Below are 26,348 nucleotides of genomic sequence, written 5' to 3'. Positions count from 1 at the left end.
TTAAAGACAACTCCTTTGTGTTTAGGAGTTGAGTTTCTGCCCCTTTGTTACCCAATCCTGGATTGAGTGAAGGCCTTTCAGCTGGTGGAGCAGAAGGTCAGCATTTGGGCCCTTCCAACTCATCCCTCTTGGGTGTCCAACTCCTCTTCCTCTATTTCTTTCCCTAGTTAATTCAGTGTTTCAAGGAAATGACTATTGATTGAATGACAGTTGGCACTCAGCATGAACTCCCGCCTCTTTTTATGAGTCCTCTATACTGCAGAAGCTAAAACACAGGGAACACATGTCCCTGACTCCCTTGCAGCTAGGGTTCTGGGTGAGAATTAGGTAACATCAACCAGATAACACTCACAAGGAGGACGGGAGGTGGAGCCTGCTTCTGCTGGCAAGTAAGGTTGTAGGAACATAGGCTCCATGCTCTAGTGCCAGCCCAGCAGCTTCACAGATGCCGTTACAGCAGCGACAACATCCCAGTTCCAGCAACGGCTCTTAGGTGATGGCCCTGAACTTCCACTTTTCTAACCTTTCCAAAATTACACAAGCACCTAATTCTCTGTATGAAATCCCTTTCTGCTTAATATACCAAGAGAGCTTTGCTTTCTGCATTGGCCCCGGCTGTCCCCTCAGCTCCTCAGTATATCTGCCTTCTTGATGCCTCCTTCATCCACAGTGGGTACCTGATGAAAACTCCAAATATACTGGAACAAAAAAATACATAACAGGACATGCTCAGTCCTCTTCTCACAGCTCACCTGAAGGCCCGTCCATCCAAGCTTTGCGGAAGTGGGGCTAACTCTCCTCCCCTCCCCTCCCCTGAAGCCTCTGTATGCCTACCCCACCTCCTCTCTACAGTAACTTCCTCAGGCAACTGAATTGTTCTCATCACTACTTCATTTGGAAACTTGTCTTCTCGCTCCACTCTGAGACAACACTCCACTTCCTCCATTCTTACTTAGCTTGGCTTAGGTTTCCACTCCCTAAGTACACTAAGACAGTCAACACAAAAGGAAATCTACTGAGCCAGCGACTTGTTTCCTCATCACTCGGGTGCTCCAGCAAATGCTGGGCTCCAGCTGCTGCAGTTGACTCCATTAAGCTATCCACCCAATGTTAGGGTTGCCATGGAAACCCGAAATAACATTTCAGGAATCCCTCACAGACTGGGTGACTTTGGTTTCTAGGCAGTTTCACAAATAGTTCTTTCTTGCAGCTGATAATTAAGATGAAGAGCAGTTAATAAGACAGCAAATTTAATGAACTGAAACGGTATTTCTTGCAGAATTAATCATCACAAAGCACTGAGGATATGCAAATTCTAAAGCTGAAAAGGGACTTGAAAGACTGGGTTCAGCTTCCGTATTTTACAAACAGAGAAGATCATGTGGGGTAAACGCTGGAGCAGACTTCTGACTCCTTGTTGGCCCACACCACGCACATTCTCCATCCTGATCAAGGTCCTTGCTTTCTCTGACCTTCAGTTTCCTCTTCTGCAAGGCAGAGACAATAAATGTACCTATCTCAGAGGGGTGCCATGAAGATTAAATAAGTGAGCATGTGTAAAGTGCTTACAATGGTGCCTGGTATGAAGTGAAAGTCAAATAATTATTTCTGTTATTATTATTAATTCTACCTGATATTGTGTTGAGGGCTGCATGGAAGCAACATGGCAAGGCAATGAAAGCATTGCTGTGAACTGGGAGCCCAGAGCCCCATGTTCTGGTCTCCACTCTGCCACCTGCTAGATGACAGTGGCCACAAAACCTTCTTTTCTGGAGGGAGGGTGGCTGTGTTACTCTGATCTCTAGGGTTGGACTAAATAATTTCTCAGTTCCTTTCCAGCTCTTGCATGCTATGGTTTTAAGAAAAATGAATTAAATAGAGATATACCTTGACTTTTACAAGTGACTAGATACATATATGGAGAAGGCAATTGCACCCCACTCCAGTACTCTTGCCTGGAAAATCCCATGGACGGAGGAGCCTGGTGGGCTGCAGTCCATGGGGTCGCTAAGAGTCGGATACAACTGAGCAACTTCACTTTCACTTTTCACTTTCAGGCATTGGAGAAGGAAATGGTAACCCACTCCAGTGTTCTTACCTGGAAAATCCCAGGGACAGGGGAGCCTGGTGGACTGCCGTCTGTGAGGTCACACAAAGTCAGACACGACTGAAGTGACTTAGCAGCAGCAGCAGATACATATATATAATGATAGCTGATATTAATTGGCAACCATTATATATCAATACAATGCTACATGTACTAAACCCTTATTTCACACAACAACCTGTTATCTCCATTTAACAGGTGGGAAAACAGGCTCAGAGAGGTTAGAGTAATTTGTCCAAGGTCACACAGTTAGTAAGTGGTAGAACCTGGGTTGAATCCAGGAATCTAGAATTCATACTCTTCAGAATTGATCCACAGGAAGCAACAAATGTACACACACAGTTACAGAAGCGGGCAACCCGCATGACTTTATGTTACATCTATGTTCCCTCCTTGTAACTGTAGATACTCTGTGGGCTGTACCCACAAATTCCCAGCAACTGCTACCGTTTAAGAAGGTTTGGGGACACTTGCCACAAATGAAATATTTCTTAGTTCTTCATTACACTCCAGAGGTGATCACCTCCACCAACACCCCTTGCTGGATGATGGTGTTAGCTTCCTAAACGGCATTTGTCTTTGTTTCTCTGCAGACTGTTCTCAATCCAACAGCCAGAGTGACACTTTAAACACAAGTGAAATCATGTGACTCCTTTAGTCCCCATCTGTCTCAGGGAAAAACCCAAGTCCGAACAAGGACCCACCAAGGCTCCCATGTTACTTCCCTGAGCCACACTACCCCGGCATTGCTGTTTCTAAACGTTCCAGGTGAGCCTGGAACATCCTGGATTCAGAAGCTATCTCCTTGCCACCTTCAAGAAAATGGCTTAACACTGTAGACTGGATCACACTAGTAGATGCCTTCTTAAACTTCATTTCTTTCCCATTCCCTTCCTGCTCCCTTGCTAAGATTCCAAGGAACAAAGAAGTGACCATCATCTCTGTGAGGAGTGATCTCATCCCCTGCCAGGAATGACTCCTTACAGGACATGGTTATTTCAGCTTCCAGATGAGGTAGTTGGATAGGCAGGCAGTGAAGTTTTGGCTCGTGGGGAGGAAAGGAAACGGAACTGAAGATTTTGGTCTCTGATAAAAGGAGTACGTAAAGGGATGAAAAACTCTTTCCTCCACCCCTATTCTCTTCCTGCCTTGACCATGACCATGGAGGATGTGATGTTTGGAGCTGCAGCAGCCACATTGTGACTATAACGGCTGAGGCCTAAGAAAGGAAAGTCAATATCCCAGGATGAGGCAGCTTAAAGTTGGAAAGAACCCTGGTCTCAATGATAAAGCTGAGCTACTGCCACGAACCGGGAATCACTGACCTCCAGACTTTTTGTAAGATATTCAAATATCTTTTAATAAAAACACTGCTAGCTTATGCCAACTGCACCCTAACTAATACTCAGATATTTCACTACTTTTTAACATTTTTATTTTTTGAATTAATTTATTTTTTAAATGAAGGATAATTGCTTTACAGATTTTTGTTGTTTTCTGTCAAACCTCCACATGAATCAGTCATAGGTATACACATATCCCCTACCTTTTGAACCTCCCTCCCCATTCCACCTGTCTAGGTTGATACAGAGCCCCTGTTTGAGTTTCCTGAGCCATACAGCAAATTCCCACTGGCTATCTATTTAACGTATGGCAATATAAGTTTCTGGAGAAGGCAATGGCACCCACTCCAGTACTCTTGCCTGGAAAATCCCATGGATGGAGGAGCCTGATGGGCTACAGTCCATGGGGCCGCTAAGAGTCGGACACGACTGAGCGACTTCACTTTCACTTTTCACTTCCATGCATTGGAGAAGGAAATGGCAACCCACTCCAGTGTTCTTGACTGGAGAATCCCAGGGACGGGGGAGCCTGGTGGACTGCCATCTATGGGGTTGCACAGAGTCTGACATGACTTAGCAGCATGAAGCGACTTAGCAGCAATGTAAGTTTCCACTTTATTTTTAATTGGAGGATAATTGCTTTTCAATACTGTGTTGGTTTCTGCCATATATCAACACAACAGAGATTTCACTCCTGATTCCAGCCTTGCTGTGGAGTAGTTACTCAACAGAAATGTGTTCTATGTATGAATGAATGAATTTCATGGTACACCTTCTGACATTTTAAGAATAAAATTTTATTAAACTGTTTGGCTAATTATGCATATTTTCTGAAATGCTCAGGTAACCAGTTTTTTAGATATACTTCTCTAAGATCAATATCTGATTTAAAGTTGAAAAAGAAAAAAACTGCTATTTTATATTTAAATAAGTAGATGCTCAAATAAAGGTAACAGTACTAATAATATTAATAAATGTCATCTCTCATTCATTTCTTCACATTTATTGTGAGGCTACTACACCAGATGCTTTATACCCAGAGATGAAAAGACCTAGCTCCTAGTTTTAAAGATCTCACAGTAGAGTGGGAGCTGTTAACACCAATTTGCAATGTAAAAAATGTTTTTTAAAAAATAAACTTTAAAATGTGACAATAACAGCAATAAGCATGTATTGAAAGCTAACTCCATACAAGGCTTTGTGCAAAGCCCTTTATCTGCAGGATCTCATTCCATCCTCACTCCCACTCTAGGGGAGGTGTGATTATCATCCCCGTTTCACAGACAAGACAACTGGGGTTAGAATGGTTCTGCTTACTTACCCATGGGCACATGGTGGAAAGCTAGAATTCACACTTGTTAAAAGTAGGTGGTGGTTTAGTCTCTTCAGTCACGTTCGACCCTTTATGACCCCATGGACTGTAGCCCGCCAGGCTCCTCTGTCCATGGGATTCTCCAGGCAAGAATACTGGAGTGAATTGCCATTTTCTTCTCCAGGGGATCTTCCCAACCCAGGGATTGAACCCAGTTGCCAACCCAGGGAGTGAACCCGGGTCTCCTGCATTGCAGGCAGATTCTTTACCAACTGAGCTTAGCTATGGTTATTTATAAAACCAAGCTGACAAGTTTGATGGCAGGTGTGGAAAGGTTCAGGAGCCATGGTTGATTGGAAGGTCAGTAAGAAAATGAGGCCATGAGACTGAAGCCATCTTAGGCTGTCTCTGCAGAACTAGAGGCTCCTGGTCTGAAAAAAACAGGTCAGGACACCATTCTGTATTGAAAGGAAACATGCGCAGGGTTATTTCTCCCTCTTGAACTTTAACCCGGAAACCAAACTATCAGTTGAGCATCTCCAAGGGATGTCCCTTTGGGTGCCCCCTGAGACACTCCAACTGAATATGGTGTTTGATTTCACACAAGGCACTCAATGTTTGTTGAACAAATAAAGATATAGCTGCCGTGGTTGCATGTGGCAGTTTTACATCGCAGTGGTTTGCAGACAGGGATTATGTCCGTCTCGTCTGCGTCTGGGGCTGGCCTCAGCTTCAGTGACTGGCTGGTTGATGGCTTAGTTCCAGCCCTGACTCAGTCTGACCACTGGCTGAGGCAAATGTCTACATGAGAACAGCCCATGTGTTAGGAGGGGAAAGTGCTCCCCTGAGCCCTAGACAACTTGGTGTGAAGCCCAAGGCTGCTGCTGGTCAATTACTTCACCTTGAACAGGGAACAGTATTTCTGGACTCTGGCTCCCTCACTTAACCCTTATTTGTACCAGGGACTTCCACGGCAGTCTAGTGAAGCCCATGATGCTTTCTCAGAATACAGCTGTTAAAAGTCCAAAATGAAACGCAACACTCACTGGGATGGCTATTAGAAGAAAAAAAAAAAAGGAGAATAACAAGTGTTGGTGAGGATGTGGAAATATTGGAACCTTGGCGCACTGGTTGGTGGGAATGCAAATGGTGCAAAGTGTACCACTGTGGCACAGTCTGGCATTTCTTCAGAAAAGTTAAACACAGAATGACCATGTTTCCCAGTGATTCCATCCTTGGTACATATGCACCATCAAATGAAAGCTGAGACTCAAACAGATACCTATATGCCAATGTTCATAGCAACATTATTCAAATAGCCAAAAGATGGAAACGACACAAGTGTCCATCAACAGGTGAATGCATAACCAAAATGCGGTATAGACATATACTGGAATATTCCTCAGTCATAAAACAACGAAGTTCTGATACATGCCACAACATGCATGAACCTTAAAACGTTATACTAAATGAAAAAAGTCAGACCAGAGAACAAATATGACCTCATTCTACTTACACAAGGTATCTAGAATAGGCAACATAGAGACAGAAAGTAGGAAAGAAACTCTTGAGGGATGGAGAGGGAGGGATGGGGGTTATTTCTTAATGGATAGAAAATTCCTGCTTGGGAATAATGAAAATGTTCAAAATGTTCTGGAAATAGTGATGATAGTTGCAAAACAATGTAAATGTACTTAATGCCACTGAAGGGTACACTTTAAAATGACTTAAATGGCTAATTTTATGTTATGCATATATTAGCACAATAAATCAAAATTTTTTAATGCCAAGGATGAAAAAGGAGGTCAATTATTTGAACTACAGTGAATCAAGATATTAAAAAGAAAAAAAACTGGGAATAGAGTAACAGATGGACTTTTAAAAATGACATTAAATAACAAGGTAGAAAGGCGAGTTCCTAACAAGCGTTAAGTCTGAAGTAGGGAAGAGTGTAAGCACTATTTTGAGTTATCTCTTAGGACTGTAACGTGCCATGAATAGATCTGTGATCTCTATCGCTGAGACAGCACTGCTGCTGTTCTTGTGGTTTGTGGTTTACAATTATAATAGAAGGAAATGCTAAATTGCCATTAGAGGTCAATGGAAAAGGATGTTATTTTTTTTCCCATCCAGATTATGGACCCACTGAAGTCTGTCCAAGGGATCTTTGGAGGCCCATGGACCCCAGGTTAGAAACTTTTGAACGAGATGATCTCTAAACTCTCTTCTAATTAAAATGGTGTGATCTAGGAGTGATTTCTGGCTTTATCTGAATATCACAGATAAATTAACATCTCTGATTGGATTGTTTTCTTATCTGTAGCTGGGGATTATTACAAAATCTATCTCGCAAGGGCTTTGTGAGAAAAAGGAAGTAAGGAAAGCATTTTGTGTGTGTGTGTGAGTCACTCATTAGGAGCTTTGTAAAACTGTAAAGCTCTCGTGCAGATGCTACATAGTATCAGGGAAACCTGAGTCCATGAAGACACCTTCCCTATCGTCTGCACACCTGTCCCCCAGGGCTCAGCGTTCCTTCAGAATTTTTGCTCAGAGCTTTGTGGACTATGGGGGACAAAAAAACGCTGGGCACTCTTTGTTAAAGAATAGCATGTCCTGGGACTTCCCTGGGGTCCATGGTTAAGAATCTGAATGCCAAGGCAAGGGACATGGGCTCGATCCCTGGGTGAGGAACTGGGATTCCCACATGCCGCGAGACAGCTAGGCCCATTCAATGCAACTAGAGAAAGCCCGCACGCTGCAATGCAGAGCCCAAGAACCTCAACAAAAACCCACTGCAGCCAAAAAAGAGAAAATCAAAGAATAGAATGCATGCCCCATGTTAAAATATAGTGTTGTGAACTACTGTATGCCAGCGGATTCAAAAATACAGACAAATAATACAAATATTTCACTTGTATTCAAAAATACAAAAATCGGACCATTTTTAAGGAAAATACCAATTATCAAATACATTCAAGAAGAAATAGAAAACCTGAACGGACTAATGACTCTTCAAGAAATTGAATGAGTTGTCAAATGTGTCCTCTCTACAGAGGGCATCAAGCCCAGATGGTTTTATGACTAAGTTTTACTGGCTCTTGAGGGCATCTTCTCTCACTGATTCTATTTCCCCCCAAAGACCTATGCTGCCCGAAAACTGTGGCATGTGTACCAAACACTAAAGCATGAGTGAGACAGCTATGACCAGGCCTGACCCTGCAGTATCACTGGCATCTAAACAGGGCCTTGCCAGGATACCCAATGTGTGTTCCTTGAATGAATGAATAAATGAAAAAACCAAGACAAATTATTAAATGAAGATCATGTATTAGAACTAAATTATTTTGGTATAGGAAAAACAGCTGGTAAAATGGATGGTCTGCCTATTCCTCTTCACTTTGGCAACAAAGTCAGGTTTGATTGGAGGAGAGGAGACAAATTCAAGTTGGACTGGAAGAGGGGAGTGAAGGAGCTGGCTACCTTCAGTGGTTGGGACAACCGGCCAGGATAGCCGCAGGACACTGGTGAACAGGATCCCGAGGAGGAGGGGGTGCCTCCCTGGCTGTCCCATTAACACGTCCCAAAGATGTAGGAATTCTTCATTTTGTACCAGGCTTAGCACAGTGCTTGGAAGGTGGGGGCTCTCAGAACATATTTATTCAATGAATGGATGGAGTAGACTGGGAGAAGGCCCAGGGTCAGGGCTGGGGAATGAAGAGCTGGAGATGGAAAGCAGCCTCTCATAGGTTTGGCCAGATCTGAGCCCTTTGGATCGGATTCCTCTGCAGTTTACTTCATGGTCTAGCCTGCCTTGAAAGGCCTCTGGAGCTCATCCTCCCAGGGTTTCTCAAGGCCAAATGTCGCTCACTGCACATACTGCATCGTGCCTTTCCAAAAGCCTCTCTTGGCTCCCAGCCCAAGTGGTCAGATCCCTCCGGTTTCTCCCCCAGCTCTGTCCCCTGCATCAGCTCTCTGTGTATCTGGCTGTCCAGCTTCCTCTTTGATGTTCTTACTCATTGGCTGGCTGCGGGCTTACGAAAACGTCTCCCTCCTCCTCCTCCCGGCCTCACCGTCCTCCGAGGAGCCAAAATACACACACTACCCTCCTTTCATCCTTCCCTATAAATCACCCTTCTCTGGATATACTGAAAGGAAGCTTTTCTGAGTTAGTGGTTTTAATTCCTGGCTTTTGAAAGATCTTACTTGGACCTGGTTTCACATCCTGGCCAGATGGCACTGGTTTCCCATCTGCAGCCCGAAGATGTTGGCTGCCCAACCCATCGGGCTTGTCCGACCTGCTTTCAAGACTCAGGAACGCACGATGGTAAACTAATAAGTACCACACCGATGGAGTCTTTCAACATGTCAGGAACAGTTATATCACCCTGAAACGGGAAGGTGAGGCGAATCAGAAAGGGAAAAGAGGCTACTTAGGAACATGTCAGAGAAGACATACTGTCTTCCACAAACTGGGAAATTCGTAAGTTGAAGTCTAGTATCTCCAAATATGACTGTATCTGGAGATGAGGTCTTTCAAGAGGTGACAAAGGTTAGGGCGCACTCTAATCCAACGTGAATGGTGTCCTTATAAGAAGAGGCAATGTGGATGCAGACGCGGACAGAGGGAAGCCCACGTGAGTTCACAGGAAGCTGGCAGTCATCTGCAAACCCAGAGGAGAGGCCTCACTTAACTGAGCAGGATTCCACAGAGACAGACCCTTCCCCCGTATCCCCCAGCTCCTCTCTGAAGTACTCAGAGAATAGGATCTCGTGCATATTTCCTGAGTTTTTCAGATGCTAAAAACCACCAAATGGAAGAAATTAACTACCTGATGATCATGAGCAAGCAGCCCCCAGACCTCCTGACACCTAAGGATTGATACTGTTAACCATGCTGCTACTTCACCATCAACCAATAAGAGAATTATGCATGAGCTGATCTCAGACCCTGGGATGCCCTTCGTCATCTGGCCTTTAAAAGCACTTTGCTGAAACCCTTCAGGGAGTTCAGGTGTTTCTTGGGCATGAGCTACCTGGTCTCCTTGTTCAGTCTTGCGATAAACCTTCCTCAGCTTCAAACTCCAACGGTTTTGGGTTTGGGGCCTCACAGTGCCTCAGGCACATGAATTTGCATTCGGTAACATCACCAAGAATCCAATCCTTGATCTGGGACTTCTAGCCTCCGGAGTCACGAGAAAATAAATTTCTGTCGTTCAAGTCTGTGTCACATTGTTATGGCAGCCCTAGAAACTAATATACAACTCAAGTCTCTATAATATTTCCTCTCAAGAATACATGAAACGTTTATGGGTTGCTTATTCAGGCAATTTTGGAACTAGCTCTTCTTGTATTTTCAGTATCTAAGAGTCATTAAATATTTAGACATCATTTTTTAAGATGATCATTGATCATTCTTTATAATAATTTCAAAAGAATATAAAACATCAATATCTTTTCATATTTTCAGTAGGGACTTGGAAAAAGATACAGAAAATATTTCATCAAATTTGGAAATGATTCAAATTTGCTAAGGAGGAAAAGCGTATTCATTGAGAATGATGAACCTAAACAAAGAAGGTAAAATTTAATACAAAAAATTTTAAAGTATTCCACTTAAGCTAAAAAAAAAAGTCTGCTATGTGATACTAAGCACCTGTAATAAAGGCTTAGTGATTTTTGTTGACTGCAAGCTCTACACTGAATTAACCCAAAAAGCTAAGGCAATTTACCTGTAATCATTCTTTCATTCATTCACTTAACATTGCCAGAAGAGAAACCCAGGAATTGGACAAATTATATGTTGCCAGTCACTAAAAAAGTCCTAGTTTCTCCCTTGCTTAAAAACCATTATTTCAAAGGTTCCTAAGGCAGGTTTTTCTTGGAAAGCAAATATTTAGCTTTTTTTTTTTTTAATAGAGGAGAAAGTCCTTATCTTTGGGTTCATTTCTTAATTCTGCAGGCACCTCCCTAGAATCCTGGAACGTGTTGGTTTACAGATGAGATGTTTATTTAACCCCCTGCACACAAGGCCTTTGATATCCCTGAAGCCTGAGGAGGCAATTCATTCCCTGTGCTAATCTGGTGGTGACAAAGTTTCACATGGAAAAAAAAATCTGTTTCCTTAAAAACTCAGGTAATTGGGTCTTTATTTCCTCTTTAAGTTCTTATGGTCTTAATAACAAGTCTAAACTCTGCCATAACACAGCCTTCAGAGCCCTTCATCTTCTATTTTTTTTTTTCAAACTAAACATCCTCAGATCTTTCAACTTTTTTCATGCCTTGGCTTCAGGAACATTCCCCAGTCCAGTGGCTCCTCTCTGGAGACTTTTCCTCTTTGCTCACTGGTTCATTTGCTCCTTCTCTTGGCATTCACTGAGTGTCTGTTGTGTACCTCGAGTGTTATTAGCATCGCTGATACAGTGCAGACAACGATGCTGGCAGTCACTGTCCAGACGGACAAGCTGGGGCACACAGCCTGCTTCGGGGGTGTGTTGTTGGGGCACTATTAATAAATCCCAACTGAGAAATTAGGGCCACTTCCATGGACACTCGAAAGATGAGTCCAATTTGGTTGGCTGGAACAGAGGAGAAGGGTTGCAGAAAAGAATCTGAGCCAAAGGAAAGGTTACGTTGGCTTCTCCAACCCCACCTCTGCTGCTCAGTGGTTGCACGATCTTGAGCAAAACATTTAACCTCTCTAAGCCTCAGTTTCTTCCTCTGTAAAATGGGGATAATAATATTAATACCACGTAGAAGGAAGGGTGAACTGCCTAGCACATAGTAGATGCTCTCTCAAAAGGGGCAGCCATCATTAATGTTGTTATTATTATCATCTGGTAGGGAAACCTGGGACATGATTGGCTCTGGAAGGGTAAGGCGGTATGCTCTGCCCCCCAAGAGCAATAGCCATCAAAGAGGAGAAAATAAAAAGTAGCTATGTCACCCACTGAAAAGACACCCACACATACACACTGCAGGTGCCAAACACACAGGCAAGCTGAGGATCAGACATCCTGGAACTGAAGAAGGAAACGAGAGAGGGATGGAAGTGGAGAAGAAGAGATAAAAGAAAGTTACAGAAAAGGAAGCGGACAGAGTTTACTAGAGAAGAGAAGGTGAGAGACTGTAGAAAAAAGAAAGTCAAGTTATGTATTCATTGGCTAGGAATGATAGGAATTGGCTAAGTCAGATACTATCCTTTTTGGAGCTTCTCAGTATTAATCACAAGATAGGAATGAAGAATTCACTTCATATAGTTTATAAAAACTGAATGATAACAGAGATATTGCTTTATACATAAAGCAGGCAGAGAGCGAGGAGACGAGATGTACTTTCTGCACCCGGACTGAGCAGCCACCACGACAGTCCCTCCATCGGGTCCGTAATTGGGCCCTGACTATGTCAGAGAGGATGTACAGAGGGAGACTGATAAAGGGGGTGTGATCTCACTTCAAAGGGTTTATTTTTTTTTAAGCCTTTGCTATACCTAAAAACAATTCAATCAGCTCTATGCATCAACCTTCATTTTTATAACCAGTTCTGATGATAAAGATACACGCCGGCCACTGGCTTCTTTAGATGTGTGCTGATCACTGTGCTGTAACAGGCTTGAGGCTCCCCCCCTTTGCTAACTTCCCCTGGGTAGGAAAATACTAGCGTCCTCTTCAAAGCCGCAGAAAGAGTCGACCCAGCTGACAGTTCACTTATACTCTGCAGCTGCAATTTTCTCAGCAAATGTTATTCATCCTGCACTGTCTCTCTGGTTCATGCTTAGCATCTCTTACTAAGATCCGTTCCTCCTGCCCATCCCCAACCCAACTCCTAGATTTCTCCTCTGCAAAGATTCTCAAACTGAGGTCTCCAGAAATGGCAACTTCTCAATCCCCAACCCAGGCCTGCTGAATCAAACACTCTGGTCCTGGGAACCAGCCGTCTCTGTGTAATGAGTCGTTCAGAGCTTCTGAGAGACCATTAGGCATGAGGACCAGTGTTCAGTTTCCCCGGATCCTACCCGCTACAAACCCCCTGCCTGATTCTACTGCCCCATCCCTTCTATCTTAAAACTTCTCCCTCTCATCCGGAGAGAAGGAAAGAAAGCCAAAGATCACATCGGGGATGGCAGCAAGAGGAGGTTCACTACCAGGAGCCAGAGAAGGGACAACGGGAAGGCAGGAATAGGTGATGTCATCACGCCCCAGATGAGACATGAAAGATCCCTGACTCCAGCCACCTCCCTTTATAGGTGAATACACTGGACAAGAAAAAGCAGCTTTCCCAGAGTCACATGCTAAGAGACTGCAACCGTGGACAGGAGGATGAAATCAACCATCTGTATGCCTCATCCTCTCCGCGGCCCAACACTCCCGGAACTTCCACTTGGGCAGGACCAAAGAGGGGGCTTGAGGTCAGCGACCCCGGTGTGACCTGCAGTAGCAGCAACACCTCCAAAGACTGATGGGCACATCATGGTCTGCTCAAAACTCCTGGTCAGGGAGCAAGCAAGCTCGAGTATTTCTTTGCTCAAACACACAACTCCTTAGCCACGCATCCTCTCTCGGAGTGGGGGAGGGTTGGAAGGGAAAACTTTTCATTCTGGGTTTTCAGAAGTCTGTAGCTCAGCTGGTAAAGAATCCACCTGCCAATGCAGGAGACCCGGTTCGATTCCTCGGTAGGGAAGATATGCTGGAGAAGGGACTGGCTACCCACTGTGGTATCTTGGGCTTCCCTGGTGGCTCAGCTGGTAAAGAATCCACCTGCAGTGCAGGAGACCTGGGTTCCATCCCTGGGTTAGGAAGATCCCCTGGAGAAGGAAACAGCTACCCACTCCAGTATTCTGGCCTGAAGAATCCCATGGACAGAGAGCCTGGCGGGCTACAGTCTACAGGGTTGCAAAGAGTCGGACATGACTGAGCAACTTTAACCTTCAGAAGCCTTAACAAATTTACCAAATCGCTTTACTTCTCTTCTCCTGGGCTTCCTCGTCTGAAAATGAGATAAACCTATAACCACTTTGCAGTGTTTTGTCTTTTTTACATAGATGCAGTGAGTGGGCCTGTCCCTACCCACAGCAAGGTCTCAGTAAGTGATCGTACCTCCAGAGGTGTCATGAGACACGAAAAACAGTCCCTTCCTTCAATGGTTTACAATCTGATGGTAAAAATAAGGCAAGTACAAAAATAACCAGAATAGGAATCCTTGGCAGGTGCCATTATTACCCCTCAGAATATAAAGCAAAGTGAGCTGACACCTTGGCCTAGGATCTGAGTGCTTGTGGTCCATCCTGGGATGGAAGGGTCCCACCTGGCTGGCAGGGAGAGGAGGTGGCATTTAGCCTGCCCTTGGCTGACAATAGTGAGAATGAAGTGAAGTCACTCATTTGTGTCCGACTCTTTGTGACCCCATGGCCTCTGGCCTACCAGGCTCCTCTGTCCACAGGATTTTCCAGGAAAGAGTACTGGAGTAGGTTGCCATTTCCTTCTCCAAGGCTGATAATAAGCCTTACCCAAAGAAAAGAGCCGACTCATTAGAAAAGGCCCTGATGCTGGGAAAGATTGAAGGCAGGAGGAGAAGGGGACGACAGAGGATGAGATGGTTGGATGGCATCACCGACTCAATGGACATGAGTTTGAGCAAACTCCGGGAGATGGTGAAGGACAGGGAAGCCTGGCGTGCTGCAGTCGTGGGGTCACAAAGAGTCAGACAAGACTGAGTGACTGAACAACAACAACAAAGGAAAGATACTCCAGGTAGAAGAGGGTGAACAAAGCCCCAGAAAGCTCAAGGAAGGAGACAAAAGTTGTATCCGTGACAGAGTGGCTGCAGGGCATGTTAAGACCAGTGGCCTCAATGGGTCTGTCCTTCCAGAAGCCAAAAGTTCAGATGCCTTCTGGCATCTGCTTTTCTTCCCTCACTGAGGGTGCCAACAAATGTCAATTAAGGGGATTGTTTCAGGATGTGGAAATTCATTTACTGGCAGCCAATGCTTGAAAATGTTAATAATTACCAACCTAGGCAAGAATCTCCATTGGCAACAGACTAGGGCATTCTTACACTTAATTCCCTAGGCCAGCCAATTCCTTCAGTCACATTGCTAATTTAGGCTTCAGCTCCTTGTTCGAAACATTTCATTTTTTTCTGATGTTCTGAGATCAGGTTTAATTAGAGACGTATGCAAAATTGGAAATAAATGCCTAGTAATGTACTATGCTGGAGAAGGCAATGTCCGTCTCCAAAATCCCCATTCCAGTCCTCTTGCCTGGAAAATCCCATGGACAGAGGAGCCTGGTAGGCTGCAGTCCATGGGGTCGCTAAGAGTCAGACACAACTGAGCGACTTCACTTTCACTTTTCACTTTCATGCATTGGAGAAGGAAATGGCAACCCACTCCAGTGTTCTTGCCTGGAGAATCCCAGGGACAGAGGAGCCTAGTGGGCTGCCGTCTATGGGGTCGCACAGAGTCGGACACAACTGAGTGACTTAGCAGTAACTGTTTGAAAGAAATGTTACTAAGTTCCCTGACCTTTACCCCCTGAACACCTCTAGAATTTTTCCTAGCAGAGTTGAGGGGATGGGAAGTCAGCTCCCACCATCCCCTCTCCAACAGACTTTGGGGCACCACCTCCCACTTCTCGGACCTACTGTTCTGTTGTCACAAAGTGCTCTTTTAAATCACAAACACGAATTCTTTGCGGGTGCCACTGATCTGAAAGGGGAGTCTATTGCAGGGAAAGGAAAAGCTTTCAAGGTTAGTTAGTAGAAATAAAATGAGTGAGCTTGGTAAATTTAGAAAAGACAGCACATGTCAACAGGACCTCGTAAAAGACAAACAAAACAGGGGAGCCAGCAGGTAGAAGCGCACAGGCGGTTTGCATGTACGGTCATTCCAAGGTGAGGGGCATTGCCGATACAGTGGGGCTTCAGGCAAGGAGAGTAAAGGTTTCCAAAAAGGCTGATATGCCCCCACTGGTGGCCTTGGTGACAGCTCCATCCCTACATGACTGTGATACAATAAAGAGAAAAGTGTGCAGACGCAGAGCAGGCGGTAATTAGGAGTGGGGAGCAACATTACTTCCAGCTAGCACCGCTCTGAAGGGACTTAGGGGAGTCTGGGAGGGGACAGGTGCCACTGAGGCAGGAGAGGTACAGAGGGCAGAATCTAACAGCTTCCATGAGCTTAGCTTTGCATTTAGCCCACCCTGGGTTTCCCTGGTGGCTCAGGTAGTAAAGAGTCTGTCTGCAATGTGGGAGACCCAGGTTTGATCCCTGGGTTGGGAAGATCCCCTAGAGAAGGGAATGGCAACCCACTCCAGTATTTTTGCCTGCAGAATTCCATGTAGAGAGGAGCCTGGTGGGCTACAATCCATAGGGTTGCAAAGAGCCAGACACACACACACACACACACACACACAGCACGCCCTGCTTAGGCTGTCCAGATGGCACAGTGGGTAGAAAGGGAATCAGCAGTGATCACCACTGTTGCCAGTTTCAAGTCTTCCAGGGCTCCCACCTCTGCAGCACAAAGCCCAGACTTTTTGTTGGTGCCCCCAAGGTCCTAAGTTACCTGGTTCCTACCTCCTCTGGGCTTGGCTCCAGCCCAGACCCCTTGCCTTACAGACATGGCGGTCCTGATGGCCTCACCAGACCCCGCCTCCATGCTCCATCTTCATTCCTTTCCTGGCAGCTCATCTCCCAGCTTCACGCGGCCCCAACTTTCCCTGGGAATGCTCCCCTAAACCAGCCACTTTCAACATGTGGTTTGGAGACCCCCACCAGAGGGTCCATGAAATCAAAGCTATTTTTGTAACAACACTAATGTTTGCCTGTTATACTCTCTCTTAAGAAAATGGCAACCCACTCCAGTATTCTTGCTTGGAAAATCCCATGGAAGGAGGAGCCTGGTAGGTTACAGTCCATGGGGTCACAAAGAGTCGGACACGACTGACCAACTTCACTTCACTACGTGTGTATATAGTTCAAAATGTATACTGAGGTGGTTTTAGAGTCCACACTACTATTAACCTTGAAGAAACTATCATTTGTCAAGTTTTGGTGTCATGTCAAAGAAGAATCAGATCAGATCAGATCAGTCGCTCAGTCGTGTCCGACTCTTTGCGATCCCATGAATCGCAGCACGCCAGGCCTCCCTGTCTATCACCAACTCCCGGAGTTCACCCAGACTCATGTCCATCGAGTCAGTGATGCCATCCAACCATCTCATCCTCTGTCGTCCCCTTCTCCTCTTGCCCCCAATCCCTCCCAGCATCAGAGTCTTTTCCAATGAGTCAACTCTTTGCATGAGGTGGCCAAAGTACTGGAGTTTCAGCTTTAGCATCATTCCTTCCAAAGAAATCCCAGGGCTGATCTCCTTTAGAATGGACTGGTTGGATCTCCCTGCAGTCCAAGGGACTCTCAAGAGTCTTCTCCAACACCACAGTTCAGAAGCATCGATTCTTCGGCGCTCAGCCTTCTTCACAGTCCAACTCTCACATTCATACATGACCACAGGAAAAACCATAGCCTTGACTAGACAAACCTTTGTTGGCAAAGTAATGTCTCTGCTTTTGAATATGCTATCTAGGTTGGTCATAATTTTCCTTCCAAGGAGTAAGCGTCTTTTAATTTCATGGCTGCAGTCACCATCTGCAGTGATTTTGGAGCCCAGAAAAATAAAGTCTGACACTGTTTCCACTGTTTCCCCATCTATTTCCCATGAAGTGATGGGACCAGATGCCATGATCTTCATTTTCTGAATGTTGAGCTTTAAGCCAACTTTTTCACTCTCCACTTTCACCTTCATCAAGAGGCTTTTTAGTTCCTCTTCACTTTCTGCCATAAGGGTGGTGTCATCTGCATATCTGAGGTGATTGATATTTCTCCCGGCAATCTTGATTCCAGTTTGTGTTTCTTTCAGTCCAGCATTTCTCATGATGTATCCATACTCATTTAAATGGCTACTACAATTAAGCTCCTTTTTCTGACTACATATCTGTGTGAGGCCATATTTTCTTCAAGTAACACAACCCAAACAGTATTTCATGACAGACTGAATGGATGAGAAATGAGAATCCAGGTGTCTTTAATTAAGCTAGACATTAAGCAGAGTTGCAAAAATGTAAAATCCTCCATTCTTCTCATAATAGTTTTATTTTGAAAATATTATTATACAAATATTTTTATTTGCATTATGCATCAGGTTTTGTGTTTATTGAAGTGAAGTGAAAGTCGCTCAGTCATGTCTGATTCTTTGTGACTCCATGGACTATGGACTATATATAGTCCATGGAATTCTCCAGGCCAGAATACTGGAATGGGTAGCCTTTCCTTTCTCCAAGGGATCTTCCCAGCCCAGGGATTGAACCCAGGTCTGCCGCATTGTAGGCAGATTCTTTACCAGCTGAGCCACCAGGGAAACCCTGTGTGTTTATTACTGTTATTTTAAAATTAATTAATATTTTTACAGCTTTCCTTCTCAATTTCTCTTTTAAATTGTATCTATTATTTTGGCTGCACTGGGTCTTCACTGCAGTGCACGGGCTTCTCACTGTGGTGGCTTCTCTTCTTGCAGTGTGTTGGCTCACTGGTTGTGACTACCGGGCTCTGGAGTTCGGGCTCAGGAGTTATGGCGCATGTTGCTCGGTGACATGTGGAATCTTCTGAGACCAGGGATTGAACCTCTATCCCCTGCATTGGCAGGTGGATTCTTTTTTGTTGTTGTTGCAAAGAGTTGGACACAACTGAGTACTCACCCATGCGTCCACGCCACTCTCTAAGTTGTGTCTGACTCTTCTGTGAGACCTCATGGACTGTAGCCCACCAGGCTCCTCTCTCCATGGAATTCTCCAGGCAAGAATACTGGAGTGGGTTGCCATTTCCTTCTCCAGGGGATCTTTCTGACCCAGGGATTGAACCCGAGTCTCCTGCCTTGAGGCATTGGCAGGCATATTCTTTACTGCTGAGCCACCAGGGAAGCCCAGCAGGTGGATTCTTAACCACTGAACCACTAAGAAGTCCCTCCATTTCAATTTCTGATCCAGTAAACCTCAGTAGACTTAACCCACAAAAACAAAAGCTCTTTGGGATCCTCAATAATTTTTGAGCGTACAAACGTCCTGAGACCCAAAAGTTTGAGAACCACTTTCTTAAGCTGAGCCAACAGCAGGCAGAGTAGAGCTGTAACTTAGCTACGCCGCTACTGTTGCACACAGATTCCACCAAGTTAATGACCTTTTCGCACGTCTGTCTTCCCCACTGCACGTGTACTTCTTGGTTGTACTTTAACTCCCTCATGTCTGGCACAGAGCAGAAATTCCAGATACATGAATGCAGTAGAAGGTAAGCCCTCCTGGACCACACGTCACGGACTACCACCTGAGTGACATGCACACATCTATAGGAAGGTAGAAAAATATCTGCATTATTTTTTCAATAGGCTCGAATTGTTACCCAGCCTCTCACTTGAATTTAGACATAAATACAAATTTTTTAAAAAATCAGAAAATTCAAATGAAAAATCAGCCTAAGAAACAAGTTTGCCTCTACTCTGTTAAACATTCAGAGACAGTCATGCAAGCAAGTAATTGGTGAAATATACCATGCAGTGGATATCACAAATCCAGCCATCAAAAAAGCGGTCAGGACAAGGACTACAAGGAGCACAGCTTCTCCATCTTTGTTCGCTGTCAAAGGTAGACCGAAAGCAGATGGCACTAGAGAATCCAGGCCAGAACGGTGGTGTTTGCCTTCAGTTTCATGGTTCGCACTCACTCCCCACGTTCCCAAGTCAAGCTGCCCTCCTGCACATCAGGGAGTGGCCACGCCATTCCTTGGAGGGCAGAGGGGTGCCATATCCTACCCCCTCTTTGTCCCTGACACATTCTCCTGCAAAATCATAAAAGCGGAGGGGGAGGATGCTAGACTCGGGGTTGATGCCCTTAGCAAAACAGGATCTCTTACGTGCGAAGACCAGGAGGTTTCTATTTCAGAGCCCGAGAGAGCTGTGAATGCTGACCACTAGGGAGGCCCAGTGTCCGTGTGTGGGGGGAGGTGAGAGTGTGTGAGCGTGTGTGTCTATGCGCATGTGAGTGTATCAGAAAGTATGTGTGGGGGGAAGAGAGAGGGGCAGGGAGTAGGCACAGGGATAGCAAATACCAAGAGGTGCCTGTCTGCTCTTCTGGCTAAGTGTAGGGTGGTTCATTCCAAAAACAGCCCCATCAGAAACCCAACTGTATAATCACTGCTGCTGATCTAGGAATCAGGCATTTCAAGCTCTCTCTCCCTCTCACACACTCACACACCTATGTCACCTCTTTTTATAGATAGATAAATGATAGATAGATGTTTATCATATGATAATATGTTTATCATCTTGAAACATTTTTAAAAAGCCCTTTAATCAGTGTACTAAACATCCCCCAGTCCTTTCCACATTTGCAGAAATCTTATGTTTATGTCACTATGGAAACAGATTCTCAGGAAACTAAAGACATGGAGGGCCCAGCATCCTTGGGGTCATTGCTTATAGCACCGTAAAGATTCTGACCTCTCAGAACAGAGCTTCTGGTTCCTCTGGTCTCTTGTCATTTCAGATGCTGAGGCAACCAGACACATAGCAGTTCTCTCAGTGGCCGTCGGAGGGGGTCAGATTTTAAGGGCTGGCCAACAAGATACAAACATGAAACACAGTTCTGGAGGGACTTCTCTGGAGGTCCAGTGGTTACGCCTTCTTATTTCACTACATAGGCACAGATTTGACCTCTGATTGGAACTAAGATCCTGCATGCCATGTAACAAAAAAACAAAAAACAAAAAAAGCCCACAGTTATGGAGAACAACTTCACGGAATGATGGTTGTGGGAAAGCTTTCATTCATTGCATACCTATAATTCACATATATTCGTTACCATGCCTTCTTCTCACAAAGATCAGTGTTAGCATTCCCATTTTATGGATGAGGAGACTGAACCTCAGAGAGGTTACGTGGCCTAAGTGTACCCACTTGGTCAGCACCAGGGCCAGGTCTATGAAGCCAGTGAGTGAGTGAGTGAATTCGCTCAGCCATGTCCGACTCTTTGCGACCCCATGGACTGTAGCCTACCAGGCTCCTCCATCCATGGGATTTTCCAGGCAAGAATACTGGAGTGGGTTTCCATTTCCTTCTCCAGAAGATCTTCCCGACCCAGGGATTGAACCCAAGTCTCCCGCATTGTAGGCAGACGCTTTACCGACTGAGCCACCAGGGAAGTCCTACGAAGCCAGGTCTATGCCAAAACCACCGTCTTGCCACTGGCCAGCCTTCCTGTTACCCCCGAATCCTCGCCTTCCAGAGCCCCTGTTCAGAACCAGGCCCATTCCTCTATATCTTATGTGTTTTCAGGACCTTTGCTTTCTCTGGGAGAAAGAAAAAAATTCACCTGAAGGAGACACGTTGACTGGGAGAGAAACACAGACCTCTGACATCTTCTATTTCTAATCTCCTGATTCCATCTCTCTTTCGTGTCAGTGTCCACCTTCCACAAACCTGCTCTTCTTCCCAAGGTGCCAGGTAGGGAAGCATCATCAATACAGATCAGCAGACAGACCCAAGAAAACATTTTTACAACACCCTTGTCCGGGTAAGTCCAACCAGGACCTTTTCAGATGAAAACCCTTTCCCTTGCTTATTGGAGAAAAGTCAGGAGCTTCAGATTAAATGGAAAGTTTTGCAATGAAAGAGGTTTTCATTTCACTTGAAAACCAATGTACAACCACATCCTCAACGCAGGATGACTCCTTGCCAACGAGATGCCCTCTCCCCCAGCACACCCAAAGTGGGCACCCGGGGCGGGCCCCCGCCCCCATTGGAGGCCTGCCCTCGACCACCTCGGCCTGTTTCTGGGGCGGAGCCCCGCCCATCCGTCACTCACCCAGGAGGGCCGTCTGAGGGTGGGTCCGAGCGTGTCTCCCTCTGGAGGTGGACCTGGGAGGAGGCCGCCGCTCCCTGGCCTCAGCGGGGAGGAGGAGGAGGGTCGGTCCGAAGAGCAGCAGAAAGCAGCCCACCAGCATCTTCTCCATCTTCAAGAAGAGGAAGAGGGGCTAGGCTGTGACAAACACAACGGGAGAAGAGGGCTGGGTGAGGTTTCCGGGTCTCCCTGAACCCGACAAGCCGTAGGCCCCCGCCCTCTCCCCCCCCCCCCTCTCCCCCCCACCCCCTCCCCCCCACCCCGCCTTTCCCCAATCAGACGTGCCGCTGGTACTTAAAATGCCATTTGTGTGTGTGACCCTCAGACCCCACTGGTAGGTTCTTGAATGGTCTGAGCAGGGCGTGCATAGTTGGAATTTTTCGCCACTTTGGTCACCATAAGACTGAACGGAAAACTTGGGGGGGGGGGAATCTACCCTGAAGTATCTTTTCAATCAAGTTTATTTTCAGTTATTCGTAGTCACATTCTATATCCTGGATTTGAAAAAGGGAAAACTCCACCCGAGGAGTCCAAGTAACAATATTTTCTTAGTCTAATAATGGTGGATGGCAGGAATTAATCTGTATGTTTCCCAAGGAATTCACATACAGTTGCAATAAGTTAACATGACTTAGCCTCCCAGCCTCCCTGCCTCCCACATGCATCTATTAAGAGGGAGCGTGGTTCAGTGGTTAAAGGCTTGAACTCTGGCACCAGACTACCGGGCTCTGGATTCTGGCTCTGACGCTTGCTAACTGTGTGTGACCTTGGGCAAGCTACTTAACCTCCCCATGCCACGTGGGAATATGGGATAATATTAGTTAATTGAGTGACTTAATCCATGTAACTGATGTATTCAGGATAGTGTCTGGCACACATGAGGAGGTAGGGGCAAGCGTGCAAGCAAAAGTGTTAGGAGACCAGAGAAGAACAGGATCTATTACAATGTTGAGCAAGAAGCTCTCAGATGCAGAAAGAATTTTAGCCCTGAGTTGAGTTTCAGATATCCACAGAGGCGAGGGAGTTTCAATTGGAGTAACACACTCTTGACCAGACTTGAACCGTTTTCTGTGCTGGTCCTGCAGAGTAGCCGCTGTTGAAGGCTCTGGAGAAAAGATTCTGAGCAGGGAAGTAACGTGATCAGATCCAGGCTTTCCCAGGCTGGCCAGTCTCAGTACCTCACGTGGGATGAGACAGGCACTTGCCAGGTGGTGAATGATACGGACTCTTCTGCCTGGCAAACCCTCACGGAAAAGGCAGTGTCCTGGGACTAGGTTTAAATTGTTTTTCTTCTAGTTTCAGTCATCACGATGGATGTCATAAGCCATTTATTAATTTACACAAATTAGTGGGGAGGAGGGAATATTTAAGGAGGAAAAACATTTAAGGAAGATCATCTGCCTGTAAAGTTTCTTTACTAAGTCCTCATCTTGTGCTTGGCCATTCCACCCAGTTGATTTCATCTAATCCTCATCCCAATCAGAATTACTGTTTCTGCTTTTTAGAGATGAGAAAACTGAGGCTCAGAGAAGTTTAGTAACTTGACTGAGCTCACCCAGCTAAAATAAGTAGCAAAGAAGGGATTCAAACCCAGGGTAAGCAGCTAATTTACCATTTAACAGAAAACTTGGCTAGCTGCAAGTCAAGTCCCCAGAAGTCAATTCATGAAAGGCCATAGCTGTTTCACCGTCAGAGGTGGGATCAGGACAGGACCAGGGCAGGGATCACTTCCCAAAACGTGGGGGAAAAAAACACCTTAATAATTCCGTGAACTGTTTGTTCAGCAAGCTGCTTTCAGGAATTGACCTGGAGATGAACCTAGGCCTGTCGACCTTCAAAGACCACAGTTTTTCACACTTGCTGTGTTGCACTAGCTCACTTCTCACTCTGCCTTAAGGTTCCATTAAAAATAGCAGATGTTCATTCAGTGCTTGAGCCAAGTGTTTTAAATGTATTAAGCCGTTTAATTCTTACAGTAAGTAAAGAAGTTAAATAATTTACCTAAGGTTATGCAGGTGATAAAGGGGTGAAGCTCCAGAGCATTGCTATTTCCTTATGGATAACTACTGCCCACCCCTTATAACAAAATAAAACTCTTTACTAACTGGTCCCTTTTCATAGCTTAACCTGTGAGGTTCCTTTTTAGAAAAGGAAGAAAACTTAAAAGATTTTCCCTCTTTCTCTGATCCTAAACCTACTGTTTATTTCAAGTTCCCTTGGTTTTATCAATTCTAAGTGTAGTACGTCATTTATATGTGATTTATTATTTTAGCGATGGTCTCCTTCTTCCCATATGCACAAAGTCCATGTTTATTTCTTTCAAAATATATATAACACTCTCTCAAGGGTCCACGTCCATCCCGACACATCTACAATTAAATCCAAACATTTAGAACACGTTGTGGTGGATAATTATCATTTTCAAAAAACAAACACCATTTCACGTGGCTTGGGTTTACTGTGGATTTTAAGAGGTGTTTGCATTTTCGAGTCACCATTGCTAACCAGAGGGGTCTGGAGATATGTGAGGGATAGGGAGTTGAGAATAAACAGATCTGGACTTCCCTGGTGGTCCAGTGGTTAAGAGTCTGCCTGCCAGTTCAGGAGACGGGTTCGATCCGTGCTGTGGGAAGATTCCACTTACCAAGGGACGACTAAGCCTGAAAGCTGAGCAACTACTGAAGCCCAGGCGCCCTAGAGCCTGTGCTCTGCAACAAAGAAGCCACCGCACCGGGCAAGGAGAAGCCGTGCGCCAAAAACAAAGGGCGCAACTGGAGAGAGCACGCCCCAGCTAGAGAAACCCCACGAGCAGCAACGAAGACCCGGTGCCGCCATAATAAATAACATTTAAAAAAAAAGAATAAACAGAGCTAAACATTTCTAGTTGTCTAACCCTGAGCAAGTTACTTTACCTCCCTCTGCTGCAGTTTCCTCATCTTTAAACTGGGGATGATAAAGACATCTGGTTGTTGTATGAATTAAATAAGCTCAAATATATAAAGCACATAGAATGTGGTGGCAGGTGGGAGGGAGGTTCAAGAGGACAGGGACCTATGGCAGATTCATGTTGATACATGGCAGAATAATATATTGTGTTGCCTTGCAACACAATATTGCAAGGCAATTATCCTCCAATTAAAAGGAAATAAATTTTAAAAATATAGTAAGTGTCCCAAAAGTGACAGCTACTTTTTATTATCATTATGCAATCAAACCAATTAATATGAAGTGCACACTGTTAATTCTGTCATATTGAGCCATTTAATGTACCTTATATTAACTTTGATGCTGACTTGCGACACTGTAATAAAACAATGACACACACACAAATCCATAATTTAAAAATACAAGTTAGTATCTTAAAGTATTTAAAATTTCTTTCTACAGAGTGAAATAATGCCACTTACAGCAACCCGGATGGACCTAGAGGTCATTATACTACGGTGAAGTCAGAAAGAGAAAGACAAATACCATATGATACCACTCACATGTGGAATTTAAGATATGACACAGGGAACGTATCTACGAAACAAACAGACCCACAGAAGAGAGAACACACTTGTGGTTGCCAACAGGGAGAGGAGTGGACGAGTTTAGGATCAGCAGATGCAAACTTCTGTGTATAGACCGGGTAAGCAACAAGGCCCCACTGTACAGCATGGGGAACTACGGTCAACGTCCCGTGATAAACTGTGATGGAAAAAATATGAAAAAGAATGCGTGTATAACTGAGTCACTGTGTACAGCAGAAATTAGCACACTGTTGTAAATCAACTATGCTTCAGTAAAATAAATTTTAAAAATTCCTTTTTCAAAATGCAATGGTACAGCAAGTCACAGTCTGATAGAAAAGATTTCCAAGACATATATCCCTATATGTCTGTATGTCTATATATCATTTATATTCCGCACATACATTCCTATAACAACACAAAGACAAATGACCCACTTGAAAACGTGCAAAATATTTGAACACTCACATCACCAAAGAAGACATTCAGATAACAAATAAACATATGAGAAAATGTTCAACATTCTCAGTCATCAGAAAAATGCAAATTAATAATCACAATGACAGGGACTTCCTTGCTGGTCCAGTGGCTAAGACTCTGCACTCTCAATGCAGGGGCCTGGGTCCAATCTCCGCTCAGGAAACCAGATCTCCAATTCCACAACGAAAGATCCTGAGTGCCACAATGAAGACCGAAGATCCCTCCAGCTAAAACTAACATTCCATGCAGCCAAAATAAATAAACATTAAAAAAACTAAAAATCACAGTGACATTCCATGACAAATTCACCAGAATATCTAAAACTTAAAAGACTGATATAACCAAGCATTGACAAAAATGCAAAAAACTGGAATTCTAATATGTTGCTGGTAAGGATGCAAATTGATACAGTCATTTAGAGAAACAACATAGCAGTTGCTCATACAGTTCAAGGTACATTTCCCAAAGGAGACAACACGAGGTGACCAACTGGCCTGGTTTGCCTGAATTGCCTGTGTTTTAGCACCGAAAGCCTTTCATCCCAGAAAACTCAGTCCTGGGCAAACTGGGCCAACCAGAAAGCTACATATTTACCCAAAAGACATAAAAACACATCTACACAAAGACATACTCAGATGCTCATAGACGCTTTCTTTG

General features: G+C 44.8%; 1 protein-coding gene across 3 annotated transcripts in view; it reads right to left on the bottom strand.

Moving 5' to 3' along the window:
• Positions 1-26,348, bottom strand: part of MATN2 (matrilin 2) — a 173,147-nt gene that overhangs the window by 135,553 nt on the left and 11,246 nt on the right. For all 3 annotated transcript variants that reach the window (XM_070383017.1, XM_070383018.1, XM_070383016.1), the window contains exon 2: positions 21,664-21,837. In XM_070383017.1, coding sequence (XP_070239118.1) covers positions 21,664-21,811 — 148 coding nt within the window. In that variant the 5' untranslated portion in view covers positions 21,812-21,837. The remainder of the gene's footprint in view (positions 1-21,663; positions 21,838-26,348) is intronic.

This window comes from Bos mutus, chromosome 14 (assembly GCF_027580195.1).
Source record: "Bos mutus isolate GX-2022 chromosome 14, NWIPB_WYAK_1.1, whole genome shotgun sequence".
NCBI classification, from domain to species: domain Eukaryota; kingdom Metazoa; phylum Chordata; class Mammalia; order Artiodactyla; family Bovidae; genus Bos; species Bos mutus.
This window is presented reverse-complemented; position numbering and strand designations above follow the sequence as displayed.